Source organism: Tenrec ecaudatus, chromosome 11, assembly GCF_050624435.1.
Source record: "Tenrec ecaudatus isolate mTenEca1 chromosome 11, mTenEca1.hap1, whole genome shotgun sequence".
Lineage (NCBI taxonomy): Eukaryota > Metazoa > Chordata > Mammalia > Afrosoricida > Tenrecidae > Tenrec > Tenrec ecaudatus.
The window spans coordinates 69,151,624-69,169,307 of record NC_134540.1 but is presented as its reverse complement, the minus strand read 5'-3'; the positions used below and the strand labels follow the sequence as shown (position 1 = coordinate 69,169,307).

At 44.2% G+C, this 17,684-nt stretch overlaps 1 protein-coding gene across 1 annotated transcript in view; it reads left to right on the top strand.

Moving 5' to 3' along the window:
* Positions 1-17,684, top strand: part of ACOXL (acyl-CoA oxidase like) — a 360,344-nt gene that overhangs the window by 234,959 nt on the left and 107,701 nt on the right. Inside the window, exon 14 of the mRNA XM_075562669.1 lies at positions 12,861-12,972. Within this exon, the coding sequence (XP_075418784.1) occupies positions 12,861-12,972 (112 nt within the window). The remainder of the gene's footprint in view (positions 1-12,860; positions 12,973-17,684) is intronic.

Genomic DNA, 17,684 nt, shown 5'->3' with positions numbered 1-17,684 from the left:
GCGGACTGTCCTGCTTGCTCCTTTGGCAGCACGGGGGCTCCCTCCCTGGCCCTAACCAGGTCTGTAGTGGCAGGGCTCGTGAGCCAGCGTCTGGTTGCTGCCCATGGAGATCCGCGGAGGGCAGTGGTTGCCGTGGGTCACCGAGCCAGAGGTGCTCGAGCACGTGGTGGCACTCACCCACCGAGCGGGGCACCCGGTAGGTGTGTTAAGGATGCGTTAGGAGGGTTATTAACTCCACGTGACTGGCCAACGCCCGAAAAGGGAAGGGGGAGGGGAAGGGGGAAAAGAGAAGAGAGCACAGTCAGGCCAAAGTGGATGCCGAAGGAGAAAGAAAATCAATCAACGAAAAAGTACCAGCATCAGAGGAACGTGGCACAGTATGGGTGCGAGCTGAAAGCAGGGCTGCAGTGGGCCTGCGTTGCCTCTTCCAGGGGACGGCGCACCTCCAATGCAGAGGACCAGGCAGGCACCACTGAACGTGGAAGTGGCGGGGCTGTGGGCCCTACTCAGCCCATTGAAATCATGGCGAAATTTGAATCAGATTGCCGCCGGTCTCACCTGGCAGCAGAATACAACATAGCTGCGTGGACATTATCGGCATTTTGGTGGGGGTCGGGAGAGGAGGTGATTAAAGTAGCTCATGTAGCGAAAGGTGCGAAGTCACTGACCACAAGAAACGCAGGCCGTGGAAGAGGCTGAAGCTTCACTGTCGGTTTGGGTAAATCAGAAACAACACGCTGGCAAGTGAGTATCCGCAAGTAGTGATGTGCGAGAAGGCCCAACGCCACCATAGTGATTTAAAGGGCTCGAAAAAGGAATTTAGACGTGTATTTGTCCAGCATCAGAAGCAATCACTTGGTTTTCAATGATTTCTTAGGAGAACGCTCTGTTCAGTTCTCTGATTGTTCAGTGTTCAAACATGAATTTGGGGTGGATTGCGTCCGACACGCCGGTATCAGTGTGTGTGGTTTTATGACATATAAGCCAAGTCTCCATTTTCAGGGGGAGGATTTTTATTAGAATGCTTATCTCACGTGTTTTTCTGCCGTCCTACATTTTGTATGTAAATATTTAAGTTTATATATTTCCCCCTTCGATACTGCTCTCTTGTTTTGTAGTTTTAGATGCTTACATTTTCTGTCTTCACACCATTTTCCACAGATTGTGAGCGGTACTTTCTATTGTTGAATTCTAAATGTGTTTTTAATTCTGTGGTTCCTTCTTGACTTGCTCATTATGTGGAAAGGTGTTTGGAGATGTCTTGTTTATCGTTTCGTTATTGTCTTCTGATTAGAAGACCCTTTTCAGGGAGATTAGTCTGTGTAACACTGAGTTTATGGACATTTCTTTGTAGCTCTACAGACCCAAGTCCAATGGATGCGAACACAATCCTATCTTTTCTTTAAAAACAACTCATTTTATTTAAAAACAGCATAATTACACACTACTAACTTATAAATGAAACTATGTGACACTATACACTTACACAAACTCATAATAGTTAACATTACACAGCGTTTGAGGTCTTGGTTTCATGGTGGCGTGGGTCGATCAGCATGAGAATCTCCGCTGCGTTGCTTGTCTTTACATTAGATGGTAAATGTCTAAGAATGTTTGTACTAGACTTTTGACTATGCTGTTACTGAAGTAATAATTTCATGAATGAAATTCATTTACAGTGATTAATACTCAATGTACATTGAAGTCAAATTGACACATATCCGTTGAGATAAGTATACCATACAGAAAATTTCATGACGTAGAAGAAAATCAAGTTAGACATATATGTGTCTCATTAAATGGATAAAAGTCAGCATGAATGGTAGGAGGTAAATGTAAACCGTTTCTGTAATTTTCATCGAGGAAATTGAAATGCATTAAAGTAATGCATCCCATAAACGTATTAATATTGATTCTTTGAACTGTATGGAGATGTACATAAGGCTTGGCAACTGGCCAGCTTCTGTACATGTCTTATGTGACAGCAAAGAGTACTTTAATTGTTGACTGAGGACTCTGTATCTCCCTGCAAAACCCGGCTCATGGCCGTTAAGCTGATTCCGAATCAGAGCGACCCTGCAGAGCTGCGTTGAACTGCGCCTTTGAGTTTCCAAGGCTGTGCATCTTGAAGCGAGCAGAGCTCTCTCCTTTGCTGAGAAGCCGCTGGTGAGTCCCACTGCGTTCCTTGCAGTTGGCCTGTATGCCGTATGCATGATATCACGGGCCCCTGGCGGGGCTCTCAATGGGTCCATAAACCAAGCATGTTAATGGTGACAGTCTCTCTTTGTATCTGTGACTCCGAATGACAGAAACAATAAAGAAACTGACTATTAGCCAAATCGCTTGATAGTTCCAGCCCACCCAGCAGCCTCCTGGAGTCAGGCCTGGAGCTCTCTGCCTCTGGAAGATCAGATCCTTGAAAACCCAGGGCAGCATGTCCACTGCACACGCATGGGGTCGTGATGAGTTGGAATTGACTTAGAACCACCATATTTTTACTGCTTTTTTAGAAATGTTTTATTAGGGGCTCATACAACTCTATCACAATCCATACATACATCAATTGTGCAAAGCACATTTGTACATTCATTGCCCTCATCATTCTCAAAGCATTTGCTCTCCATTTAAGCACTTGGCATCAGGTCCTCTTATTTTCCCCCTCCCTCCCCGATCCCTCCTCCCTCATGAGCCCTTGATAATTTATAAATTATTATTTTATCATATCTTGCCTTGTCCAACGTCTCCCTTCACCCACTTTTCTGTTGTCCATCCCCCAGGGAGGAGGTCACATGTAGATCCTTGTAATCGGTTCCCTCTTTCCAACCCACTCTCCCTCTACCCTACCAGTATCGCCACTCACACCACTGGTCCTGAAGGTATCATCCGCCCTGCATTCCCTGTGCCTCCAGCTCCTATCTGCACCAGTGTACTTTCTCTGGTCTAGCCAGACTTGCAAAGTAGAATTCGGATCATGATAGTGAGGGGTGCGGGGGAGGAAGCATTTAGGAACTAGAGGAAAGTTGTATTCTTCATTGGTGCTACATCACACCCTGACTGACTCATCTCCTCCCCTAGTCCCCTCTGCAAGGGATCTTCAGTGGCCGACAAATGGGCTTTGGGTCTCCACTCTGCACTTCCCCCTTCATTCACTATGTTAAGATTTTTTTTGTTCTGATGATGTCTTATACCTGATACCTTCAACACCTTGTGATCGCACAGACTGGTGTGCTTCATCCATGCGGGCTTTGTTGCTTCTGAGCCAGATGGCCACTTTTTTACCTTCAAGCCTTTAAGACCCCAGATGCTATATCTTTTGATAGCCGGGCACCATTGCTTTCTTTACCACATTTGCTTTTTCACCTGCTTTGTCTTCAGCGGTTGTGTCGGGAGGGTGAGCATCATAGAATTCCAATTTAATAGAAGAAAATATTCTTGCATTAAGGGAGTACTTGAGTGGAGGCCCAATGTCCTTCTGCCACCTTAATACTAAACCTATCAATATAGGCACATAGATCTATTTCCCCATCTTCATATATATTTGCATATGTACATGTCTTTTATCTAGACCTCTATAAATGCCCTTTGCCTCCCAGCTTTTTCCTCTATTTCCCTTGACTTTCCTCCTGTTCCATTATCATGCTCCATCCCCACCTGGGTTTCAGCAATACCTCTTCATAACAGTACACTTGATCATGCCCTACCAGGTTTCCCACACCAACCTCACCACCAATTTGGATCACTTGTTGTTCCCTTGTCCCTGAGTTTGTTAGCACCACTTCCTTATCCCCCACCTTCTCCTGTCCCATTTCCCCCCCCCAGAACTGTTGGCCCCGTTGTTTTTCCTCCAGATTGTTCATCCAGCCCATCTTATTTAGACAGACCTGCGGAGATAATAACATGTACAAAAACAACAAAATAACAACAATAAACCACTGACAAAGAACAAAACAAAACACAAGAGAGAAAAGCTTGTAGTTAGGTCAAGGATTATTTGTTGGCATTTTTACTGCTTTAAAAGAATTGTTGGCCTTAGTAATAATTGAAGAAAGTATACTGAAAATCGCCATTCTGGTGATAAATTCAACACTTTTCCCCTGGAACTTTAAAGATGGAGATGGATCCAACAGCTACATGAATGCAATTTTCTGATGAGTTAGACTTTTTTTTAACCTTTAGAAGTATACCTTTTTATCTTGAAGTGTTTGTCTTGAAGTTGATTCTGACTGGTCCCAAGGGACAGGCAGCATAGGCCAGGAGAAAGGCATGTATGTATGTAGATGACAACATATTGAAACGCAGTGAGGATTGCAGAGGAAATTCTGGAATGAAGTGAGGGGATGTGCTGGGGATTGAGAGGATTGAGGTCAACAATAGAACTCCCGCCAACAGACTGTCAGTGGCCTGTTGCCTGGGCTACAGAAGGATCTCAGCACACTTGGACCGTCGGGCAAGTGAGGGTGTGGGAAAAGCAACACGGAACTAGAGATAGATCTTCTCCTAGGTTCCCAGGCCCACACCTTCCATCGACAGGTAGGGTCCGTTAAATGCCGTTCAATAAGTGGGGTTTTCCTGACACTATTGAAGTAGGTAAGACTGAAGGTTTGCAGGTTTGAAGAGAGGAGCTTTGAAAAGTTAATAGGTTCACAGACCTGAAGGAGAAGAAAACAGATGATGATAAAACTAGTAATAGCACGAACATTAAGCACACTTTGAATACCAAGCACCCTTCTCTATGATTAATACTCAAAATCTCTCACTTAATCTTTAGGACACCCTTTCAAGATAGGTCCTGTCCTAGCCCTGTTGTCAATGTTGTCCAGAGGTGAGTTTAAAACTCAGCCAGCATGACTTCAGAGTCTTGTCTCCGAGTCTTGACTTTGACTCTATAGGAGAAATTAAGCACATTGAAAACAGAGAGGATGCGTTTGTTACTAAAAGTGCCTCATTCGAATCTACACATCTGAACTTGGCACTCCTCCAGTTCTGATGGATAGGTCTGAGGATCCGGAAGGGGTCAATGGAAGCATGGGTAGATGGAGGATTGATGTAAAAGAAGTGGATGTTTCTCAGTAGCCCATCCTTGCGTGGCCTCCTACCTAAGGGTTTCAAGTATCTGGAAAACTTGCTGCTGATGACTGGGGACAAGACGGGTGATGGTGGGGATGGAGGCACGGCAGGGAATCAATCCCAGGGTCCTTGGTACCTGGGTATTCCTCAGTTGGAGTTGTTGGGGAGTGCAGTGTTTAGGGAAGAAGGTGGCTGTGTGAGAATGGGCTCAGCCATCTGTTTCCCCGGGATGGATGAGCTGCTCAGCGCCTGCTGGGCATTCAGTGGCTTAGTGAAGACCTGTGGCTCCCTGCTGGGAGCTGGACCCAGATGGGATCCCCACCAGAACCAGTACCTTTCTTTTAAGAAATGTGCTGTGCAACTGGCCGCATGCCATCTGCCCATGGATTTATCTTCTGGACAAGAAAACAAAGTTTTATGTCATTCTGCAAGCCTGACAAGCCCTCACCCAAATGCAAACATGTATTTCTCGCACATTTTCCAGAATAGATTTGAAATGTGCCACAGGCAGTATTCCAATAGTAAATATTTGCAAAGTTTCAGACCATTTATTTTTGTCTCAGTTATTAACCTCCGAAACAGTGCACACCTCTCTCTCTCTCACACCCAGACGTTACTGACTCAGTCTGTGTTTATCAACATAAGCCCCTCCAGTACACTTCCTCTGATTTTCACATTAAAGAAGGACCTTTTTATTCCGCATGTTCTCAGCAGCTACTATGAGCTGAATGCGTTTCTAAGCATGGGTGATACGCCACCAGCCATAAGCTCTGGGCCACCATGCGGCTCAGAGCCCAGCGAATGTACATTTAAAACGTGTGGATTTCGTTCAATGCAAAATTTGAGTTCAGTGAAACATTGAATGATGAGATACAGGTCATCGTGCACACTCCGGAGATCTCCCCCACCCCTTTGTAGCCAGCCCTGCCTCAGTCACTCACGACATACCACGATGCTGATTTTTCCCCACCACGTGTGGTTTTCACCTACTCAAGAATACCATATAAATGTAACCAAATGGTAGGTGCCCCTTTGGCCTGGCTTGTTAAGATGGCGTTTTTTAGATTAATTCATGCTGCGTGTATTCTTGTTTGTTGCTCTTATTGCTAAGTAGCATACTATTTTATGGGCATACTGTAATTTGTTTGCTATCCTCTTGTATATGGGCACTTCCAAATTTCCTGGAGTAGATGAGGGCTTCCAGTGCCTCTCCAGCGTGTTGAAGCATTTCAGCTGTGACTGTGTCAATTCCAGAGCTCATTTTTGGCTAATGCTCTCAGTGCAGCTTGGACTTCTTCCTTCAGTACCATTGGTCCTTGATTCCATGCTAACACTGTTAAAAATCATTTTATTGGGGGCTCTTAAACAGCTCTTATAACAATCCATACATCAATTGTATCAAGCACATTTGTACATATGTTGCCATCATCATTTTCAAAACATTTTCTTTCTACTTGAGCCCTTGGTATCAGCTCCTCATCTCTCTCTCCCTTCCCCCCCTGCAACCCTTGTGAACCCTTGATAAATTATAAATTAGTGTTATTATCATATCTCACACCATCCGTTGTCTCCCTTCACCCACATTTCTGTTGTTTGTCCTCCTCAGGATGGAGAGGGTGTTACACATCGATCATTGTGATCGGTTCTCCCTTTCCCCCTCTTCTTCCCCCACCTTACCCCTACCCTCATGGTATCGCTACCCCCATTATTGCTCCTGAGGGGCTTATCTGCCCAGGACTCCGTGTGTCGAGCATGTAGCAGTGTACATGCTCCGGGCAAGCCAGATTTGTAAGGTAGAACTGAGGTCGTGATAGTGGGGAGGGGGCGGGACGAAGCATTGAAGAACGAGAGGAATGGTGTGTGTTTAATCGGTTCCATGCTAACACTTGACTTGGTTGAATAGCGACTAATTATTCTGGGCATAGAGACTGTATTCTTTGCATCTTCTTTTGAGGCTTTCTGCATCATTCCCTATTTTGCCCCTAGAATCTTTCAATATTGCACCTTGAGCGAATATTTCCTTCATTTCTTTCCGTTTTAAGATATGCTGAGTGTGTTCTTGCCTTTGGGTTCTCAAACTCCAGCCCTAGCACATTTCACTGTGATGCCTTGCTTTGTCTTCTTGAGCTGCCCTTTGAAATCTTGCGTTCAGTTTGTTTACTTCACCATTTCTTCTATTGACTTTCGCTACACTACGATGAGAGCAGGTTTCAGGGTCTTTTCTGACATCCACCATGATCTTTTCTTTTTTTCTGTTATTTTAATGTTTTGCTTTCTTTGCGTACGATGTTCATGACGTCATCCCACAGCTCATCGATCTTCTGTCATTATTGTTTTAAATGTCACTAATGCATTACATTTGTTCTCGAGATGTTCTTAACATTCAGGTGGGTTATTTCAAGGCTGTAGTTTGGGTCTCAGGGATTTGTTTTAATTTTCTTCAGCTTCCACCTGAACTTAGGTATGAGCAATTGATGGTCTGACCCACAATTAGCCTCTGGCCTCATTTTAGCTGCTGATATTGAACTTCTTCATCCTCTCTTCCCAGAGATGTAGTCAGTGTGATTTATGTGTATTCCATCTGGAGAAAGCTACATGTGCAATTGGTGTTTGTGTTGTTGAGAAAAAGATATTTGTGATGAAATTTGCAAAAGTAACCTAGCCAGCTGACTTAAAGAGATCCATATTTATACCCATTCCAAAGAAAGAAGACTCAACAGAATGTGCACATTATAAAACAATATCATTGCTATCATATGCAAGTAAAATTTTGCTGAAGATCATTCAACAATGGTCACAGCACTACATTGACAAGGAGCTGCCAAAATTCAAGTTGGATTTACAGGACATGGAACAAGGGATATTCGTGCTGACGTGAGATGGATCTTGGCTGAAAGCAGAGAATATCAGAAAGATGTTTACTTGTGTTTTGTTGATTGTGGAAAGGCATTCGACTGTGTGAATCATAATAATGCATGGATAGCCTTGAGAAGAATGGGAATTCCGGAACACTTGACTGTGCATTTGGAAGCTGTGCACGGTCAAGGCAGTTGTAGGAACATAACGGGAGAATGCTGCCTATCTTAAAATCAAAAAGGTGTCCGTCAGGGTTCTATCCTCTCACCATACTCTCTCAATCCGTATGCCGAGTTCAGATTTCATTGGAGCCACTGGATTATATGCAAAAGAATGTGGCATCAGGACTGGAGGAAGGCTTATGACCAACCTGTGATGTGCAAATGACACAACCTACCTTGCTTGCTGAAAGTGAGGAGGACTTGGGGCACTTGTTGATGATCAGGGATTGCAGTTGTCAGTAGAGATTACAGCACGATGTAAAGAAGAGCCAAATCCTCACAACTGGACCAATAGGTAACATCATGATGCATAGAGCAAAGGTTGAAGCAGCCAAGGATTTCATCTCGCTTGGATCCCCAGTCAGTGTTCCTGGAGGTAGCAGTCAGGAGATCAACTGACCAATGGCTCTGGGCACAGCAACTGCAACAAGACATCTTTAAAGTGTTGACAAGCAAGGGCACTCCTTTGAGAACTAAGATGTGGCTGACCCAAGCCATGGTCTCTTCGATCACCACACATGCCAGTGAAAGTTGGACGCAGAATAAGCAAGACTGGAGTAGAAGTGATGTAATTGACCGATGGTACTGGCAAAGAATATTGAAAGTACCATGGACTGCCAGAAGGAGGTGCAAATCTGTCGAAAGAAGTAGCAAAAAACCAAACCAAGCTCACGGCCATCTCTTTGCCGCCGCCTCAAGGACAAGGACATCGTGCTTCGGAAAGTGGAGAGACAGTGATGCGGAGGAAGACCGTTGGCAGCACGGATGAGCATGGTGGCTGCAGCCGCGGGCTCACAGGCAGTGAGTGTGGGGACGATGCAGGCCGGGCAGTGCCATCGCCTCCTGTAAGAGCGCCGTGAGTCAGCACGGACTCCGTGGCACCCGGCAGCATATCTGGGCATGTTACCAGGCAAGACCCAAACCTGGACAAGGACATGGTGTTTGGTAGAGAAGTCAGCCCCGAAGAGGGAGGCCCTCAATGATGTGGATTGGCGTGGTGGCTCTAACAGTGGACTCAAGCCGAGGAATTGCGAGGGTGGCCCGGGACCGTACATAACTAGGTTTGCGGTGAGGCGGAACGGACTTGAGGACACTGAACCATAACAATATAGGGACTAAAATAGAGGGATCAAAAAAGAAAAGATGCCTGTTGCTGTCAAGTAGATCCCAACTCCTAAAGAGGCTGTAGGATAGCGGGTCGACCCGTGGGATTTCCGAGGAAACACAGCGTCACGTCTTGCTACGTTCTGCAGAGCAGCTGGCGAGCTCAAGCCACCGACCTGTGGATCAGCATCCACGAGTCTAACACGGTGCTCTGCTTTCCTGAGAATGTTTCTGTTTCTCAGAAAGATAATGGGAATGGACTTGCTAGGCCACAGGTTCAGAGCTGTGTGGCTTTCTCAATATGGTTTCATTATTTTGCACTTCTGTCAGCGAGTATGGAAATTCTAGTTGCGCCTCGGGCTTGCCAGTGTTTGGGGTTTTCTGTGTATTTAATTTTAGTCATTCTGGTGAAGGTACAGGAGCCCTAGTAGTTGTGTGCTGGGCTCCTAACCGCAAAGCCAGTGCCTCCAAACCTCCAGCTGCTCCTCAAGAGAAATAGGGGCTTTCTTCGCCCTAGAGTTAGTCTTGGAATCTAGCAGGGGCAGTTCTGCCTCGTCCTGTGGGATCACAATGACTCAGCACTGACTCGATGCCAGTGAGTTTGGTTTTGAGTTTGGGCGAATATATAATATTCCCTCATTGTGGTTTGCAGTGGCGTTTTGTTGGCCACCAATGATGTGCACGGGACTTTAATCTGAAGCTTACTTCACTTTGAGTCATATTGATCTATGAGTCAAAATTGACTTGATGGCAGTGAGTTTTGATCTCCTTATAATGTAAATGATTGCAAGACTGCTTTTATGGATTTTCTGAATTTTAAGAGTTGGCCCTCTCTTCTGCCTGATGCGAGTGCTGAAAGCTACGTCAGTGTGCTTGTGATCAGCCTGTGGATCATCACAGGACCGGGGGTGAGGTTGACTTCTTGGAGCATGCACGGTCCATAACTTCAGACACGCAAACATCTCTCCAACACCCTACAACAGCACGCCCGGCCTGCAGGTTCTATCGAGTCAGCCAATCCCTGGGATGACTGCAACGTGCTTTCCGGCAGGCTGGAGCATCCTTTACCTTCAGAAAAGGTTTAATCTGCTACCAGAGTTAAGCCCAGATGCAGAGTAATACTGATGCGTGCAACATGTCCTGGTAATCGTGTGTAAATATTGGCTAACCTCACATCTTCTCTACCCCAAGGAAGAGCCATTGTTAACTCAGCACGTGGCATCCCCAACATGGCTAACCCAGTCGCTTCTTAAGTTTCTCTCTTGACTTCTTATTAAACAACAATGCCGACGTATGTGCTGTTATTTGAACTGACTGAAGATCCCTGTGATTTGGGCGTCATCATGACTGATGCCTCTGGGGCGTGGAGGTGGGCAGCAAAGGGTGTCTGTCTCCACGTGCTCATTAGCCTCTCAGCTGTGGTTTGACTCCAGGTTCGCCAAAGAGACACAGAAGAGAGAAATTTGCTTTAAGAAAGTACCTCATGCAATTGTGGAGAGCCAGTGATCCCCAAATCTGTAGGTCAAGCAAGAAGCTCGAGGTTCCTCCAAAATCAGTAGGTCAGGCGGCGGGAAGGCTGAGAAAATTCTAGCAACATCTCTTTCTCGTCGAGGCAGGACACACCGTGGGGAAGCTCCCTGTTTGCTCGTAAGGCCGTCTAACGATTGAGTGTCCTTATGAAAGGAGATCTGTTTTCATTAAGACCAGCTATTTAACTGCGTCAACGTTTTATAACAACATCTATACTAGTGTTTGACCAAGCAACTGGGCACCGCAGCCTCAATAATTTGACACGTAAACTTAACGATCATAGTCTTTTATCCAGATCCTAAGAACAGATGCTTCTGGAAGGGTAAAATTAGCACGAAGAGCAGAGAAGATTGATAAAAGCTCATGGGCTATGGAAGGAGATGTGTTTGTACACAAGCCCCTTAATTCCCTTGGGCCTCCGCTTCCTCCTTTGTCCGATAGAGAACGTCGAACCCCTTCGCTGCTGAAGGTCCCATGTCTGTGATCTGTCCCACCCCGTGCTGTCCCATGCTTCCCACTGCACCTTGTGGCTCATTCCCCTTCAATACCGGTCTGTCCTAAGACAAAACATGGCCTTGACTCCAGCAAGTCACTAGACCCCGCCAAGCTGTAGTTGCTACAACTATAAATCGGAATGACTCTAGCATCCACCTTCTAGAATTATTGTGATGGTGAAATCGTTCACCGTGGATACTTACCATGGTTCTTGATAGATAATATAGTTAGTAAATATTATTCACTGACATCACATAGCTGAAACTTTGAGACTAACAATTGCGATGTTAGACATAATTGATTATTAATATTCAATTCAGGAGCTATTTATAATAAATTTTCAACAGTGACTCATTATTATAAACTACTCGATGGCAAATATGTAGCTATTAATGAAGGAGAACTAAATAATGTATTGAAAATGATTTATAATAGATCAGTAAATGGAAAAAGCAGGGCACGCAGTAAACTCTATTCCACAAGGTCAATCATGTATCACCTCTGTGGTTACTAGATTTGAGTATTCATCTGAAACGAGGCGCACATATAAGCGTGAGATGGAGTAGGGGCTTATATGCACTTACACTAGGTTTTCATTGAAAGAACATTCTTTTTCCTCATGGTAAAGATACATGTAACATGTGGGTAAATAGAAAAATATTATGGTGTGAAACTGAAGTTTCTCAACATCTTCCACTTATGTCTGTATACTTCGGAAGGTGATGTTTCCATCTGTTTAACCTTTACCTACAGATTTCTGCCCTCTGCAATTGGTACTATTTACAAAGGGTACTTTTAGTATCCTGGAGGAACTGTTCCTTTTAAATGGCCTTTTAGTTTGGGGAACCAGAGGAAGTTTGAAGGAGCAAGATCAAGGGTGCAGGGTAGACAGGGTGAAGTTTCCCAGTGAAATTCCTGTATGCCAGGAATTCCTCGCTACTCTCAAAGAATGAGCAGGTACATTGTCATAAAGAAAGGGGAAAAAATTCCTCAGTACAACTTTCTTAGTCTTTTTCTCCTCAGCTTTCCATTTTCTTAATAAGCTCCTATCATCCTAAGTTCTTTGAAAAATCTCCTACCCTTTGGAATTCCAAAACTAGTCACCATAATCTTCTGAACTGACTTCTCTGCCTTGAATTTGATTGGACCTCTCTTTGAAGGCATCCTAGTGAGACCAGGACCGGCGTATGAGTGATAGAACTCACCTGCAGCCATTCTTTGATGACAGAAACACGTTTACATATGTCTTGCTTGGAAGACGCCCATGCACACATGAGCAGACACCCCCTAGCAATGCTTTTTACTTACCCTTCCCTCTAGAACAGACAAGTGTATAAAGACCCAAGTTTATTCGTGGTACCCAGGATGGGTGGGAGGGAATGGGGAGGAGGGACTCATTGCTTAGGGGACACGGAGCTTTTGTTAAAGGTGATGGGAAACTTGGAGCTGGATGGTGGTGATGCATGTGATTAATGCCACTGAATTAGAAGAAAATTCGTTTTGAAAAGCACGCAGACAGCTTTCTTTCACATGAAGTTCTTCAGTGAGGCCCACACAATCGTGACAACGCCTGTGTTTTTCCTTCAGCTTTCTGGCAGTTAACGTGGACACAGTCGGCCAACTCGCCTTTCTGTTGAAAGCAGTGAATTTTCGTGAAAGGGTTCTTCAACGGAGTTTGGTGGCCAGAATTTATAATAAGGTAAAAAAATGCACTGTTCTATTTTCCTCTTTATCTGTGTTTAAGGCACATTCATGTATTGCTAGTGAACACCTAATTTTCAATGTAGTAGAGGAGAGTCGGGTTGGCTCTAAGCTTCTGGAAATGACTAGTGTTTTACGTGGCAGCACTGTTGCTCTGCAGGCTCGATGCGTGGTTGGCCTCCTGCAGAATTCCATGCACAGGCAGGCACCACTGGCTGCCATGAGACTTGATGAGCAGAATCATTTTCAGTCCTTACTGACAGTGGAAATTTATTGTTCTCATTGGGCCTCCACTCAAGCACTTACTCAATGCAAGAACATTTTGTTCTATTAAATTGGCATTCCAGGATGCCAATTCCTGACATGATTGCTGAAGAAAAATATGTGCCTAAGCAAATGTGGTGAAGAAAGCTGACAGTGCCCGGCTACCAAAAGATATAGCGTCTGGGGTTTTAAAGGCTTGAAGATAAACAAGCGGCCATCTAGCTGAGAAGCATCAAAGCCCACATGGAAGAAGCGCACCAGCTTGTCTGACCACAAGGTGCAGAAGGGACCAGTTATCAAACATCAAAGAGCTAAAAACCATATCAGTGGGTGCCCACCTCCCTGATACAATCAATGAAGACAAACGTGTGCATTAGCAAATGTGGTGAAGAAAGCTGATGGTGCCCAGCTATTAAAAGATATAGCGTCTGGGGTCTTAAAGGCTCGAAGATAAACAAGTGGCCTTCTAGTTCAGAAGCAACAAAGCCCACACAGAAGAAACACACTAGCCTGTGTGACCACAAGCTGTCGAAGGGATCAGGTATCAAGCATCAAAAAACAAAAAAACATATCATTGAAAATGTGGGTGAGTGCAGAGTGGAGACTCAAAGCCCATTGGTAGCCAATGGGACACTCCTTAATGAAGGGTTGAGGGGAGGAGATTAGCCAGTCAGGGTGCAGGGTAGCAACGATGAAACATATAACTTTCCTCTAGTTCTAAAATGCTCCCCCCACCCACTATCATGATCCCAATTCTACCTTACAAATCTGGCTAGACTAGAGGATGTACACAGGTACAGATAGCAACTGGAAACCCAGGGAATCCAGGACAGATGACTCCTTCAGGACAAGCGGTGAGAGTGGCGATGCCTGGAGGGTGGAGAGAATGTGGGGTAGAAAGGGGGGACTGATTACAAGAATCCACATATAGCCTCCTCCCTGGGGGATGGACAGCAGAGAAGAAGGCGGGGGGAGACATCAGACAGTGTAATATATGAAATAATAATAATAATTTATGAATGATGAAGGGTTCATGAGGTAGGAGATGTGGGGAGGGAGGGGAAAATGAGCAGCAGATATTAAGGGCTCAAGTAGAAGGCAAATGTTTTGAGAATGATGATGGCAACAAATGTACATATGTTCTTGACACAATGGATGTATGGATGGATTGTGATCAGAATTGTACAAGCCCCCAAAAAATGATTTTAAAAAAATAAAATAAAACCTAGTTCTTAAAAAAAAAAAACCACCAGAAAACAAAATGAAAACATTTGAACTGCAAACTGGTAACAATTAAACATAAAATAACTATTTTATGTTAAAAAAATAAAGAAGAAAATTTTTGTTCTCTGTGGATAATCAATGGCTTCTTCTCTATGGAACCGGGATACAATAGACATACATAAAAATTAATGGATAGATTAGCCTCAAATGTCCTTTTCTATTTTTTTACTTTCTGTTAAGATGTCCGCGAAACTTGCAAAAATAGAAACCCTTACCTAATCAGTGATAGAAATAGAGAGGGACTTTTTGCTAAGTACAGGACCAGTCAGGTTTATTTGAGGAAACGTACCCTGGCCTGACAAGACTCCAAGAAAAGCCTTTACCACCCCATTCCTCTGTCCAAGAGAGCCCTACGGGACAATGGGTTATGCTTTGGGACGCTGACCACTACGTCATCAGTTCAAGACCACCAACCAGCCACTCCTTGGGAAAATGATGAGGCTTTCTGCTTCTTTAAAGCTGTACAGCCTTGAGAACCTCCAGGGGAGTTCTACTCTGCCAGAGTCACTATGACAGAATCAATTAGATGACAATAGATTTGGGGTGTATCGATCCACACTCCAAGCCTCAGGGCTATTGTACCCAGAAACAAGACCACAGCCTTCCTTCTTGGTGAGAATTAAGATCTAAGGGGGCCAGAACCGAGGGACACGCAAATGTCCCCCCTTCAATTCTTCTCCTTTTATATCAAGTCCAGGATTCTATTTCCTAGTGCAACAGAGTGGGAGGGTGGGAGAACGACTGGTAGCACATGGGATGCGCATTCCTTTAGGAAGTGCTCTACGGAAGTGGTTCTCAACCTCCCTCAGGCTTGACCCTTTAATACAGTTCCTCATGTTGTGGTGACCCCCCCCCCACCATAAAATTATTTTCTTTGCTACTTCATAACTGTCATTTCGCTACTGTTATGAATTGGGCAACCCTTGTGAAAGGGTCATTTGGTCCCCAAAGGGGTCATGACCCACAGGTTGAGAACAGCTGCTCTACAGGAAGAGCCCTGGAAAGAGTGGGCAAGAACCTTCCCAGTGCAGCAGAGTCCCATGTGTTGAGTGTCTTCTGGAAGGTGAGCCTGGCGTACAAACCAATTCATCTTCCTGGTAGAGATCTGAACTGAGGTGAGACTCTGCCAGAAACCAAGGGCACATCTAGGGGGGGTGTGGTTAACGTCCCCCCTATAAAATATGGTGCCAGCCAAAATAAAAGCAAGATGCAGTCGAAGGCAAATAAAGGCTCTAGAGGCACTAGGGAGCAGAATTAACAGAGACAAGAGAATCAGTGAACTAGCATTTCGAGACCATAGAGGAAAAGGATACAGACGGAATGATAATAAGAGACAACACTAAATACTGAGAGAAAATAGTAGAAATCTAATCTACGGATAACAAAACTTCCTGAAAACTCTGGAACAGAAATAATAACCACAGACATAATAGAAAAAGAGCTTTCCCAGTGATAAAAATAGCTCAATTATTAATGGTAAATTTAGGTGCCTTGGCTATACTCGAGTCTATACGGTAATTAAAGTTCATGAGTATAGGCAACAGGAGGAAAATAGTAGCTACTAAGAATTGAATGCAATTTCTCCCAAATGACCTGACTTAAAAATTGCTCAAAACCTGCTCCAAATGACATTCAAAATCAATCACTCAGAATAAGGAAGTCTTGATATAAAAAGACTAAAGTAACCAAGCCAAAAAGAGTGACACCAATAAGTACTTTCTAAAAATTAGTTGTGAAAATAAATACAGAAGTAAGCATATATTTTCTGGGGAAAATTTTTTGATAAGTTACCTGATTTTATAATAGATTGAGTCTGTGATACTAAAAAATATAAAACCTTTTTTTTTCTTTTTTTAGTGAATTGGATGAAGGTTTACAGAGCAGATCAGTTTTCCATGGACAAACCAGGCACATTTTGTTTCACATCATGGGGTGCAATCCCCACAGTGCATGTCGCTCAGCTCACTTCTTCTCTGTGCTTCGGTCTCCATTCCTTCTTTCCTCACCCTTCTGGGATTTTTCCTGGAATACGTGCTAGCCTTTTGATTTCAAATGATTGCTTGTCGTAAGGTGTGTGTTAAATGTGTTTTAAGGTAGCTTGAAGCTTAAGTAGAACAAAAGTGTGCTGAAGTTGTTGCTTTAGTTACAGGGGAGACAAAGACAGTGGTTTCTTGTGACTTTGATCAGGAAAAAGCACAAGTTAGCAGGTGAGGCTGTTTCCAGAAAAATCATGGGGAAACTCTGTTATCTTTTCATAGCATTTTCCCACACACTTTTTGAAGCCTCTCCCCACCCCCGCTTCTATGTTTCCTTATATGGAAAGTTAACGTCACAAGTAATGTGGATGCTTGTTTTCCAAATTTGTGCAGAAGACAAAAACGAAGATGATAAATAAGCTTGACAACACCAGCAGGTTGTGTGGCCACAGGGGGAGCAAAGACCAAAGCAGAAAGCATATCACCAGAGAACTCGCTGGTGCTGCTCCCCTACATGTACCTGCTCTGTGTCTATGTAGGGAGTGTCCACTGCCAACTACACCCCGGTTTTCTCCAGGGATTGTTGAGTAAAACCTACTCCATTTTGCTTGTGAAAGCTCCTTCATCTCTGTCTACTTTGACTTCCTACAGGACTGACTCTTCTTCCTGGTCCCCAGGGGAGCGGTGATTGGATATTGGACTGCACTGATGTAGTAATTACTTACAAAAAACATTTCCATCACAACATGTGCTCTTAATTCTGTGGACAATACACTATAGAGAGACAGCTCTGGTACATTTCAAGTTTAGGGGGGCCATATATCCCTCCAGTCTCACCTCGAAAAGATGAAGGATCCAACTAAAAATAGTCTGTAAGATGAAATGAATAGAAGTTTCAGTTTCTCCTAGTAGACTCTCAATTGGATTAGAAATGAATCTAATTATATATATTCCATATTTAACCAAAAAAAAAAAAGGAGCCCTGTTGGCATAGGGTTACACATTGGGCTGTTAACCTCAAGGTCAGTGATTGAATCTACCAGCTGCCCTATGTGAGAAGATGAGGCTGTCTGCTCCAGGAGAGATTTGCAGTCTCAGAAACCCCAGGGGGCCCAGTCTACTCTCCTACAGGGCTACTAACAGTCAGATCTCGCCCTGCTCAATGCCAGGAGGTTTGTTTGCTTCT